At 38.5% G+C, this 12,815-nt stretch overlaps 2 protein-coding genes across 10 annotated transcripts; both read right to left on the reverse strand.

The window, feature by feature from the left end:
* Positions 1-6: 6 nt before the first annotated feature.
* LOC125205743 (DNA topoisomerase 1-like) lies at positions 7-7,311 on the reverse strand. Of its 9 annotated transcripts, XR_007173833.1 has the most exons (13): positions 7,173-7,311; positions 6,432-6,492; positions 5,349-5,840; positions 4,809-5,272; positions 2,862-4,589; positions 2,660-2,774; positions 2,468-2,557; positions 1,731-1,796; positions 1,554-1,649; positions 1,326-1,448; positions 856-889; positions 266-453; positions 7-129 (listed from the first exon to the last, which is right to left on the reverse strand). XR_007173833.1 is itself a non-coding variant. In XM_048104838.1 (12 exons), the coding sequence occupies exons 2-10, from the start codon at positions 6,489-6,491 to the stop codon at positions 1,329-1,331; spliced, it is 3,231 nt and encodes a 1,076-aa protein (XP_047960795.1). In that variant the 5' UTR covers position 6,492; positions 7,173-7,311; the 3' UTR covers positions 7-448; positions 856-889; positions 1,326-1,328. The 9 variants fall into 9 exon arrangements, 6 of the variants coding, with proteins under 6 accessions (XP_047960795.1, XP_047960794.1, XP_047960798.1 ...); XR_007173832.1 differs by having other exon boundaries at positions 7-448; positions 856-906; XR_007173831.1 differs by having other exon boundaries at positions 7-453; positions 856-906.
* A 3,660-nt stretch (positions 7,312-10,971) lies between these two features.
* Positions 10,972-12,219, reverse strand: LOC125203548. Its single transcript, XM_048101926.1, has 3 exons — positions 12,106-12,219; positions 11,575-11,973; positions 10,972-11,493 (listed from the first exon to the last, which is right to left on the reverse strand). Exons 2-3 carry the CDS (start codon positions 11,926-11,928, stop codon positions 11,038-11,040), a joined length of 810 nt encoding a protein of 269 aa, XP_047957883.1. The 5' UTR covers positions 11,929-11,973; positions 12,106-12,219; the 3' UTR covers positions 10,972-11,037.
* Positions 12,220-12,815: the final 596 nt, after the last annotated feature.

Raw genomic sequence — 12,815 nt, forward strand, 5'->3', positions numbered from 1 at the left:
CATATGATGGAGATGATTAGAAGTGATGATACATTACAAAGAAATACAGTATAAGAGCGGAGACCTTTATTCATCAGATATTAAAGTGATAAATACCAACTTCAGAAGAAGAAAGTCCTTCATAGCGACCTGAAAGGTGGTTAGAGCATGACAGTGACATTCTCAAGGTGAGCCATTAAGCAGATTGATCTAATATTCTTGGCATATTTTGTTTTCCAAACAAAAGATACAATTATCAGGATTAATGGCATTCATCGCCATTGACCTTTTCTTTTCTCCCCATTTCCTTAAGAAGTTTTTTCACCTCAACCACGATTGCTGCAGGTATTGTAGTGTCCACACATGGGGAAAAATGCACGATCAATGGATTTGCAGTTCGTCCAATCATAGCCCATATACTTCAATGGTAACCAGCAGTGACAGGATCATGGCATATCAGCTTCAAAAGCTACACTATTTAAGAAATGATAAGTGGATTTAAGAACACAATCAACTTTCAAATTGTTCACAAGAACAATAGTCAAGAATGGGAGTGCTGCTAGAGTGCATATACACATATCAGGAGAGATAAGCATGGCTGGGAATTTTCTGACTAAGATTTTGGCTGAGTGAAATACATACAATCAGATCTCATGAAGCGGATTTTCCCACCACACTAATGAAAAGAAACATATTCAATAAGTAAAAGATGAATAAGGACATCATGACCAAACTTCCTCCTGGCACCTACCAAATGTTCACTTGAGAAAAAAAAAAGTGTCTACTTTCCAATAACAAATATAATAATAATATACATATAAATGAAAAGATTTAGTAATTCGAGTTTAAAATTAGAGGGGGGAAAGAAATACACACCTGCCAGTATAAGCCTTGCAAGATATTACCTGACCTGCAAATTCAAATTGTCTAATATTGTTATAGAGTAAGTTACAAAATTCGTGAGAATAGGACAGAGATACTACGAGAAGAGAGAAATAATCAGTAGGAATCCAGTTCCAAATTCTGATTGAGGACGTAATGCTCAAAGTAGTGGTCTTTGAGTCTCAACCCAAACACAGGTTTCTTCCAAGTACTTTCTGCTGAAACCCACTTCTTCAGTTTATATATTAGTCAATCATCCTAGGGACTCAACCAAACTTTTTGTAGTTCCTCTATAAAATTAAATCTTGGTTGTACAACTTCCTAGTAATAAAAGTTGTTTAGGAAAAACATAAATTACACTAGCAAAAATTATTGCCAAGCATCATTACATTCAAAAGTTCCTGAAAAGAATGTATATCTATCTATAAATCGTTTTCAAATGTGGATAAGCCTGCTATGCTTACAAATTACATAGCCTCTGCCGGTTCAGCACTCTTTTTTTGCTTCGGTCGTCCACACCTCTTTACATCTTTACCGTTTAGTAGTTCCAAACCTTTCTCTAAGGTTATCTCACTGGGTTTTAGATTCTGCAATACAAAATCATGTGTGAGTAGAGCCATATTATATTCGCATGAGAAACAGATATAACAGAATGACAAATAATTTGAGTACCAAGACAAAGCAGACTTTACCTTGGGAACGGGAGCAATTGTGCGTCTGTGTCTGATGGAAAATCCACCCTTTGCAAGCTTCAGAATCACGGGTTGGCTATCATCTGGGTGGTTTCCCTGAAACAAACGCTCATTTTGGATCAGTCAGAGTAATTTGAAGTAATGATAGAGAGAAGAAATGAAGGTCTGAGAAAGTACCAAGGTTACTGGATACTGCAACAAGTCTATGGCAATATCCAACGTGACGGAGGCCACATCCTTAATCTAAAAAGGGACAGAACATATACATCAGATGAGTGAATTGAGAATGACAATATTGCCAGCAGCATAATTGCTAAGGGAAATTGGGGATACGTCAGTGTATGGATAATGAGCACACAAAGTTAATCAATTCATAAAGTGTATCAGAATAGATGCAAGTCAGGGAATGTGAAGGATTGCATGGCTTTTAGCATTTCCATGATGAGCATTAAAATTGACAAAAATGGACATTTCCTTGTGACTTGTGAGTGCCTAAATTACATTCAAGTATGGCTGGCATATATACTAAAGCATGATGCTGTATTTGTTTTATACTATCATTATTGTAGTTGTTATTAACTTATTAAAAATAAAAACCCTATAATGATAATTTAAATATCACAATAGAAATTCTGTGAAGCAGACTCTGTGGAGGGATCAGGGATGCAAGTGCGTTTTGCCCCCAATTCCCAACCACTATAGTGGGCAGTTTTCATTAAGTGGACTGATGTGATTGAAACTATTTCATAAATTATGATAAAGTGACCTCATTTTACTTTAAATTTTTTGGAATATGTGTGAGCCCTCTATTGCTAGCTGTGTTAAGGAATAAAAAAATTATAGAGATAGTCTGAGACATAGAATACGAGAACAAAAGTGGTGATCAATATTCAGCAACTAAAATATATACGTACGTGAGACAATGATGCTCGCTTGGGTGGATGCCCTTTCCTGTCTTCACCAAGCTGCACATAGTGTCCATATGGACCACACTTCAACAGAATCTACATAGCAAACAACACAACAAAAACGCAGAAAACCCAGAATTAGTGAAAGACAACGTCAATTAACAGTTAACAATCAGCACATATAATCATCAGATGAACCTTATCCTGAGATGCTGGATGTAAGCCCAGCAACTTTGGCTCCTCGACACTTCTCTTTTGTTGGTCCTGGATGTCATCGTCATTATCTTCACCATAGAGTGTTTGAGCAATATACCTGCATTGGATTTTCACAACAACACAAGTTAGACTTTATCAAGGCAACAGGGACAAACCTATACAGCACAGTGATTCTCATACTCACTTGCATTTTGGGTGTTGATCACAACCAATAAAGTATCCTGCACCAAACCTGCTAACTTTGAAGACTAATGTCCCAGCCAGACAGCTTGGGCAAGTCCTATTTCCATCACGAAGAGAAGAAAATAAGAAGTCACCAAATGTTTTTTCCAACATTTTCTCAACCTGATGGATGTGGACACCACTAGCACTCTCACAGTACTTGCTAAATCTAGTCCAATAATCTTTCAGAAGGCCCTTCCATTCAGTTATTCCACCAGATACATTATCAAGTTCAGCCTCCATATCAGCAGTAAAACTGTAATCTGTCACCTCCGAAAAATAATGTGAAAGAAATGCTGAGACCATGCGACCACGAAATTCAGGAATCAATGCCCTACTTTTCATTGTTACATATTTTCTATCTTTTAGCACCTTAATAGTGGTTGCATATGTAGAAGGTCTTCCGATACCGAGTTCCTCTAGCTTTTTTACTAGTGAGCCCTCAGAATAACGGGGTGGAGGCTCTGTATGGTGTTCATCAAGCTCTACACTAGTCAAGTATAATGGCTGACCATATTTCAATTTACTCAATATCTCAAATACATCATTACGATGACCACCATCATCGTCACTATGTCTAACTCTGATGGTTTCAGCATCCGCATAAGCGGCCTGATATCCCAAAAATTCAACCCTTGAGCATGTAGAACGAAACACAATGGATTGATCGGCATTTCCGATATCACATTGCAACTGCTCAATGATGGCCGGTTCCATTTGGCATGCCATCGTCCGACACCATATAAGAGTATATAACTTCAGGGAATCTGCATCAAGAACCCCAGCAAGGCTTGACGGTACTCTACGGATATCAGTGGGTCTAATGGCTTCATGGGCCTCCTGAGCATTTTTAACCTTCTTAAAATACTTGCGAGTAGACTTTGTTGCAAAATTCGGCCCATATTTTTCAACAACAAAGTTTTGAATGCTCTTCGCAGCTTCATCAGATAAGTGTAAGCCATCAGTTCTCATGTAAGTTATCAGTCCAGTGGCCTTTCCATCTGATAATTCAACTCCCTCGTAAAGCTTTTGTGCTACTTTCATGGTATATGAAGCTGCAAAGTTTAATTTGTTTGCTGCGTCTTGCTGGATTGTTGATGTTATATACGGCATGGGTGGGTTTCTACGGGTTTTGCTGGTTTTAGAACCAATCACTTCAAACTTGGATATATTAATCTTCTCTTCAATACTTTTTGCCTCCACGTCAGAGCTGATTGACAACTGATTCAGCTTTTTGGAATCAAAATGTGTTAGATGTGAAGTGACAGTGGCATTGTTGGTTGAGTTCAGATTGTTATTCTGGAAGTAAGCATTGATAGTCCAGTACTCTGTAGATTTAAAGTCATCTATCTCCTTTTCTCTATCACATATGAGAGCTAAAGCAGCAGATTGGACACGTCCAGCAGACTGGCAACCTGGTAGTTTCCTCCAAAGCAGAGGAGAAACATTGAAGCCAATCAAGTAATCAAGAGCACGCCGAGCAAGATAAGCATGCACCAAATCAGCATCTATGTCCCGTGGAGCTTGAAGAGAACTTTTAATAGATGATTCAGTAATTTCATTGAAAACAACTCTAGCAATGCTGACATCTTCACGAAGTGCATCCTGTTGCTGCAACATCTCAATTAGGTGCCAGGCAATAGCCTCTCCTTCACGATCAGGGTCTGAGGCAAGAATAAGATTTTGCGCCCTGGAAAATGGACAATAGATAAGAGAGTAGACAGGAAAATTTACAAACTAAAATGAAAAAGGGAAAGGGGATTCTCTTTTCTCATGCGGGGTTAGGGGGAGTGAAAACTGTAAAGTGAAATGAGAAAAGGAATTAGCACAAAAAGAAAAAGGTTTTTTCTTCCCTTTTGAATTTCTAGTTCAAGAAAATAATAATAAAAATGAACAGAATGCCACATACCCACTCAATGCAACCTTGATACTCTTAAGATGAGACCAGGCGGGAGATGGGACTTCCCACACCATACTGAAGTCATCATCAGGTCGTACCGATCCTGATCTTGCAGCCAAATCCCTTACATGGCCATAACTCGGAAGGACTTCATACATTTCACCAAGGTACCCTTGAATGACTTTTGCCTTCGTCACTGACTCAACCACTACAACAGATTTACTAATAGGTGGATATAATTGAGGCCAAGCCTTTCCGCCTAGAGGCTTTGCTTTAGAGACTAGGCAAGAAGTTGGGGTAGGCGAAACCTTGAGATTTGATTTTCCTGTAAAATCTACATTGGATTTGGGAAGAGAACTAGATTCCACAGTAGATTTTTTCTTTCTAGCAGGGCTCCTCTTCACTTTCTTTTGAACTGTCTTAGGTGTATCAACGCTTTCAACCACTTCTGCTACTGTCAAATTAGACTGCACCTGTACTGTTAGTCAATGTAATGCTGGGTGAACAACTAAAACCCAATTAGAATCAAATGAAAAGGTTGCATCTGACCTCTGGGGGTACTTTAGGCTGTTTGTTCTTACTTTTGCTTTTGCCTTTTCTAACCTCCTTGGCCCCAGATATCTTTTTGGAGCTATCTGGCACCTCTGCAGCATCAGTAGTATTCTTCCCACTGCTCCCTCCTTCCGTTGAAATAATACGATTTCGTGTACCCGCCTTTGCTGTTTGGGAATATGACCTGCTGATGCTATTACTAGCATAACTAGTCGCCCATGGTCCACCTACTGACCCATAAAAGGAAACATTCATGGGCATCCCAGAGTTCAAAAGCTCACATCCAATGGATGTCATGGCTCTAGATGCAGAGAAAGGGGATGAGACACTAGCGCAACTTCGTAGTGGGCAAATTTTCGTTCCTGTTTTAAATTTTAGAGCACGTGATATCCCAGCTCTCACAGGAGATCGTTTCGATCTTTCAGCCTGTACAGATGGACACTTTAAACAGATTCGAGGCTGGTAACTTCTAAATGCCCGGTTCTGCAACTAAATAGATAAGAAAGCTGCCACATTAGAGAGAAAATACACTAGCAAGCATGCATGTGCCATACTATTGCAAATTCCCCCCATCCCCATCAAAATAAAACTAAATATAAATAATCCCCAACACCCACAAATTCATACACACATTGAGAATTTGAGAGTGCAGCTGCTCTGCAACCAAGTAAGAATTGTTACTATACTAGTATAAACAATTTCAAATTAGAATCTAAAATTGAGTTATGCATCTTCTCCAATGACATTGATAGTAAAAGTTAAACTAGTCTCTAATTTTTTTTCTAGTTGGATAATATGAGAGAGAGAAACTTCCAGCAGACACTAAATTCTAACAAAATGAGGACGGGAAAATCTAATCATATTCCTCAACCAAATTCAAGAAAAATAACAGAAAGAGATCCACATATTAATAGGTAATGTTTCCTTTTATATTTATAATGATAATGATAATGATTCAGATAACTTCTTATGGACGTTAGGAGAAAGACTTTGCTATAAAACAGTATTAACAAACAAATACACCACTATCACGAATATTTTCCCAACAAAACATTTCATTGGTATGAATTTGACACTGACCTGAGAAAATTGACCACGATACCATGTCATGCCCATAACCTTCACTACTGATGCATCCATCCTGTGAAATAGAAAGACCTATTCAATTAAGGCTAGACATAAGGCTGATTGCCACGAAGGAACTGTGAATGCAGCATCCCATGTCATAGCATCTGCTATATCAAACATTTAGCAAATATAAATTCAAAAACAACTTTCAAGGAAGTAAGCAATTGATATACTAGATAAAGGGGCATTCAATCAGAAAAGAAAGGGAAACTGGTTTCTTTAGAAGCAACAAATGAAGGGTAAAGCTCTGTAACAGTTTGAATAGGCGGTTATTCACCGAGCTCAAGCTTGGTCACCAACTTTTATGGAAACTGCTATTCGACCGCAATAAAAATGTGGAATCTATTATTTTAGCTCGAGCCCTGACAGCTAAAAATATACTTGGCATCAATTAGCAACGCAAAGAACTACAACAATTCGGATGCAAATAATGAGCAACTATCCGCAGATAAAGTAATGAACAACAATCACCAATAAAGTAAATTGAAGCAAATAATCAAGCACTCCTTTATTCAGAATAAATTAATTACTCCATAATCCATCATTTATGATCATTAGTTTTAGAAATGACAGCATGGTGTTCCAAGCAGCATAAGGCATGAGTCCTGTTGCGTATTCATGAGCTCCAATACAAGAAGGAAAAAAACAACCAACAGTGGACTAAGATGAGAAGAAGTAGGAAAAAAATTTAACCTGATTCTGGTCGGCTTCTTCTCTTTTCACTCCACTCGTCTTCCTAATGTTGTTGCTCTTGGCTTCTCTTTCTACTGCTTCGTGTGAACATTCCGGCGAGTCGACTGAGAACAGGCGCAGTATAGAAGATTGGTGAAGAAGGGTCTGCTTTGATTAGGATTTCTTTAATGTTATGGGCTTTCTCTTGGGCTTCAAATTTTATGTTTTGGGCTTGGCTTCCAGTCTGCCAATGAGGCATTTATCTGGTTGGTTGAGGAATTATTATACATGCACAGATATGAAGAAAGAGAAACTGGTTTTAGGTTGCACGATTAAATCACATTATTAAATTTGTATTATATTTAATTTATGAGATTGAATCTCATAACTTAATTATAGCTTCATAATTATGTAATAATTAATAGTTAATCTATTTTTATTAAATAATCTCATAATTTAATCTTAGATTATATCTTGTTGCTATTTTATCTAGAAAATAAATACATCTAGACTATGTTAGGAGCCAATTCTTGTATGTAAACAACAAGTAGGAACACCACTTCAATTCCTTGAGTGGTTACACAAAAAATACTTTGACTAGAGAAGTGAAACATCTGTTATCGCATTTTTAATAAAATCTCATCCATCCGATAAAATACACGGTATAAACAACAAGCTTATCTCCAAAAATTAATACTAAAAAAAGTTGTCGATGTCCAAATACCAAAAATCGACAACTCAATAGACTTAGGGGTCGTTTGGTTGTGAAGATGGGTATTGCCCACCTCTCGGGCCTTGAGATGGGCTTAGTTGCAGATAGTTTATAATAGGATGTTTGGTTGCCTTAATGGGTTTTACAGCCCATCTCATTCCTATGTTTGATTGGCCTTTTTAATTTAGATAGTTAGACGAATTTGACCATTCTACCCCTAGGGTTTTGTTTTCAATTTGTGAATTTGCAAGTCGTGTATAAGAATTTGCGCCTCTTTTTTTCTACCGTTCCCGCTTTATTTCTCTCTTGCGCTCTGCTTTCCTGACGATGGCGGCGACTGATCCACGCACTTCTCGGCCTAGTCCTCGAGCATTTCCAGGTAAGTTTACATAGTTGCGAGAGTTTTTGGGTAAACTGGTTTGATGTGCGGGTACATATGCGTGTCCGAAAGTTTTATTTATTTAATTTTTTTTAGTGTTACTTCTCCTTGCACGGCTTGTTTTATAGGACATTTTCTGTGATAGTGTCACTTTTTGTTATGAATTTGGTGTTGGTAGTAAGCTAACGTTGTTGTAGAAATGTTGAGAATGTTAGTACACGACGCCATCAACAATATAAAACAATTTCTTCAGATTTACAGAAAATCTTTGTTTATGTGAATGGGGTTTTATATGTCTTTCGTCTTTTGTAAATTAGTTGTGAAAAATCTTTTTGTGTTGCACTTCGTCTGTGTCGTATGCTTTCACGCTGATGTTTTGTATACTTTTTGAATGTTCGATTCATTGGCAGAACGCCGAACCTCTGCACTCAGCATCGGTGGGAGTCGAGGCACTAATGGTTTGTTTTAGCTAGATCAACTTATAATTCCAAACATCAATCACCTAATATTTGATCAGCATTAATGCACTTGTATGTGATGATCCTTTTTCTACTTTAGGTGGCAATCAATACCGTCGTTCAAGCTTCAGAAGGTGTGACCGATCTTGCCGGTCTTGGTCTGAGCGCGAGAGGTGTTGCTAGTAGCCGCTTTGAAGGATTTGGTCGCTACAGAATAGAAAGTCGATAATGGATTCCGAGGTGGTTACTCGCAGAAGATAGAGGACGTGTTGAGGGCTGAAATCCCAACTACCGATATAAGGGCGAATCCACACATTCAATCAAAGATAGGAGTTTGGAAAAATAACTACTACTCACTGACTAACATTCTGGATCGTAGTGGTGTTGGATTCAACTTGCATAACGATTTTAAAATTGATTGCTCGGACGATCAATGGGATCAAATTGTTAAGGTATGGATCGTTGTATGTCTGGTTTTATTGATGGCGTTCGGTGTTGCTTTTAACCTTGAATATTTCTACCCATTTTTTTACCACAACAAGATCCCAATGCTCGCACAATGCGTGGTAAGTCTTGGCCGTTCTGGGATGACTGGAAAATCATCTTTGGCAAGGACCGGGCTACTGGTGGTATGGCGGAAGGAGTTGGTGAAGCGGTGACCAGCAACGACGTCGATGAGCCGATTGCATCTATTGGGGAGACTGGCGATTAGTACCCAAGCTTTGAGGACTTTCTAGGTTCTGAGCATGGCCAACCCACTTTCACTAACGATGTTGTGGATGACACCAGCGCACAAAGTGGGAAGAATGCGGCTACAGCAGTCCCTGTTCCGAAAAAAACAAAGCGCAAACGTACTGGCTCTGATGATGACTCTAGGTTGCTCAGCCTAATTGATAAGCTACATGCTGAGACCAATGCACGCCTCGACACACTCTCTGCACGTATCGGCTATGAGATGGATTTGGGGAAATTCAGGCAAGCGATCTTCTCCCATCTGGAAAACATACCGGAGCTGACTGAGAGTCAGAGGTACGATCTCTGCGATATTATTGGCAAAGAGAACTCGAGGTTGGAGATCTTCACTGTCCTAACGCTAAGAAACCAGGCTATGTCATGCGCATCTTGGAGAAAGAAGCACTCCACTAGAGAGCGGAGACACAAGGCTGATGCACTTGCATTTGGACTGACTGGATAATGGGTATTTTGTCTATGGTTTAATTAAGCTCTTTTGGACAATGAAGCTTGTTTTAAGTATGTTATGTAGTATGAACACCCATATGTAATTTAAGATCAGCTCTATACTTTTGTTACTTTACCATAGCTGATTGAATTTGGGTGTGTAAGACTCTAATTTGGTAGGAATTGTGTAATGCTTGAACAATAGCTCCATGTTTGCTAAATAATCTACTGCACTCTACGTGTCTATTATAATTCTAGTTTTATTTTACTATACATATTAATTAAATTATAGTTATTAATAATGTTAACATACAAAGGTACTAGTTAATGCTAACAAGATGATTTGGAAAGTAGAAAACGACAAATAAAAAATAAAACTAAGTAACATGAAAATTATTTGAGCACACAATACATTGCACGATTATAAAAAATATAAAAACTACTACTCCCTCCGTCCCAACTAAGTTGGTGCAAAACTTTTAGACACAAAAATTTAGAAATTGTGTCGAATGGATTAAATGAAAGTAAAACAAAATACGAAAGAGAAAAATTAGATGATTAAATAAAGTGAGAGAATTGGATGTTACCATATTTGTCAACAAGTAAATGATACAACTTTGTTGAGACGGACCAAAAGTGAATATAACTCAACTTAGTTGGGACGAAGAGATTACTAAAATTATCTTGAAACAAAATATGATATATAAAATTAGAAAGTGACAATTAAACTACAAAAACATTAAACTACTTAATCAAAGACAACACCAATCAAACATTTTATCATGTATATAAAAAATGCTCATAGTTTTTTACTTAATAGATGTAGCTTCTTATTGAAAATATATACATGTTTTGTCTATATACGGTCGAAAACTATTATAAATAGGATGCAAGTATAAGTTCTCAATCAAAACCACACTGTGTGTGTCCATCCTACTGGAAGAGAATTTTTTCATATAATTCCATGGATTTTTTTCTCCAACACTAGTATATAAAAAGAGATCTTGCTAATCAAAGATCAGTTGCATAATATATTTCCACCATTTCCGAACAAACTACGAAATGGTGAATAAAATACATAACCATCCGTTTATCAAGACAAAAAACAATAAGCTTGGTTTTTATGAAGTTAAAAAAACCAATAGCTTCGACCACGCACTACACGTTGGGCTTCCGTGACATTCTATACTTAGGCACGGGATTGGAAGAGCCACACGAGTACGCGAGGGTGGGGCTTTTCAGGGGGAAATCGCGCTCCAGTATACGTCCTGTTACCTTCTTTTCGACCATTTCCACTTGCCCATCCTTCCCGGGAATTAAAAAACATCCAGCTTTCTTGTTCGTTGACTCAAGGTCAAGGGGTCCTCCATCATCGAACAGCAGCTTTCGCCGAGCGCATGAGAACTTGTTAGAGCTGTTGGCTTCGGCCATTTCAACATGGCATCTATTCTGCACAGGCGCATCACAAACAACAGATTGGGTTGACACTGAGTCAGACAGTATGATCAAGGTTCCACCAACATCATCGTCGACGGCAACCAACTCGAACAACTCACGTAGCTTACTGTATGCGGGGTCACCATGGCTATGATATGCACCGAGAATGTGGTTTTCCTGCGTACAAAACAAACATATGCATGTAAAAACGTTAATATTGATTTGCAACAATCTACTAATTGGAAAAATGACACATACCGGGAGACGAGTTGCCCAAGTTTGGGATGGGACAATGATCGTGTTGTTCGGCTCGTTCCAGAACGTACCCTCCAAGTGAATGAGCTCGGTGAAAGTCTTGTACCTCTTTTCCAATAAGTGGATACGATCCACAAGTAGGCTGTTTCCCAAGACACTTGTTTCGTAGGACGATAAAGCTGAGTCAGCACATAAGTAGGCTATTCCCCAATTCCGTGCTGACTGTGGTATCCATCGCACCATAAAAACCACCTTGAATGCTTTGTATTGGACGAAAATTTGTAGTACTAGCGTCCAGCATGTACAGCGTCTTTCCCAGCGCATAACAAAATCATCTTTCCTCCTCCGCATTGACATTATGGTATCATGTCCCTTTCTTCAGTTACCGTCGACATTGTGCACCTACAAAAGATCATAAAAAAACACTTAGATACCCAATTCAAGTATGTTATCAAAAACATAGTAAACAAGTTATGATCATATTTATATCAAAGTAATCAAACAATTATCTAATGTATACTCAGGCAAACACACATTATTCCACATGGTATTAGCCAACTCATCCCGCATTTGATTCCACTCCGTAGATGGCTCTACTTGATCCACAAAATCAGGGATGGCAACACCATCCTCCCCATCCAGATCTTGAGTATCAGCATCAACATGTTGTTTAATTGGATCGTTGAGCATTTCACCACGTATGAAATTGTGTAGTAGGAAACAAGCCATGATTATACGGATTTAGATTTTAATTGGATAGAAACTAGCACTCCTTAATATCCCCCATCTCATCTTCAGCACGGCAAAAGCCCGCTCAATAATGTTACGAGCTCAGGTGTGCCAGAGGTTGAACAATTCTCTTGCATTTTGAGGTCTCTCACTGCCAACAACCCACTCCTTCAAGTGATACCTCACGTTTTTGTATGGAGTCAAGAAGCCTTCAGAACTTGCGTAGCCATTATCACACAAAAAGTAAGTTCCTAAAAGCACAAATGTTGCAATGGAGGGATTGCTCATCAGTTTTACAAAAACTTAGAATGAAAGTGGACAATATTAAATTTTAATATAGGATCATAGCAATTAAACCTTTGGTTACTCGCAGCCCCCCCTCTCTAGTAACAGCGTCCCTAAGCACTCGAGAGTCCCCGACAGACCCCCCCATCTTGGTAGAAAATATAAGAATTTCATGTTGCGGTCACATGTAGCCAGTGTATTGGTCGCGATCTGGCCCTTCCTTGTCTAAT

This window comes from Salvia hispanica, chromosome 2, assembly GCF_023119035.1.
Source record: "Salvia hispanica cultivar TCC Black 2014 chromosome 2, UniMelb_Shisp_WGS_1.0, whole genome shotgun sequence".
NCBI lineage: Eukaryota > Viridiplantae > Streptophyta > Magnoliopsida > Lamiales > Lamiaceae > Salvia > Salvia hispanica.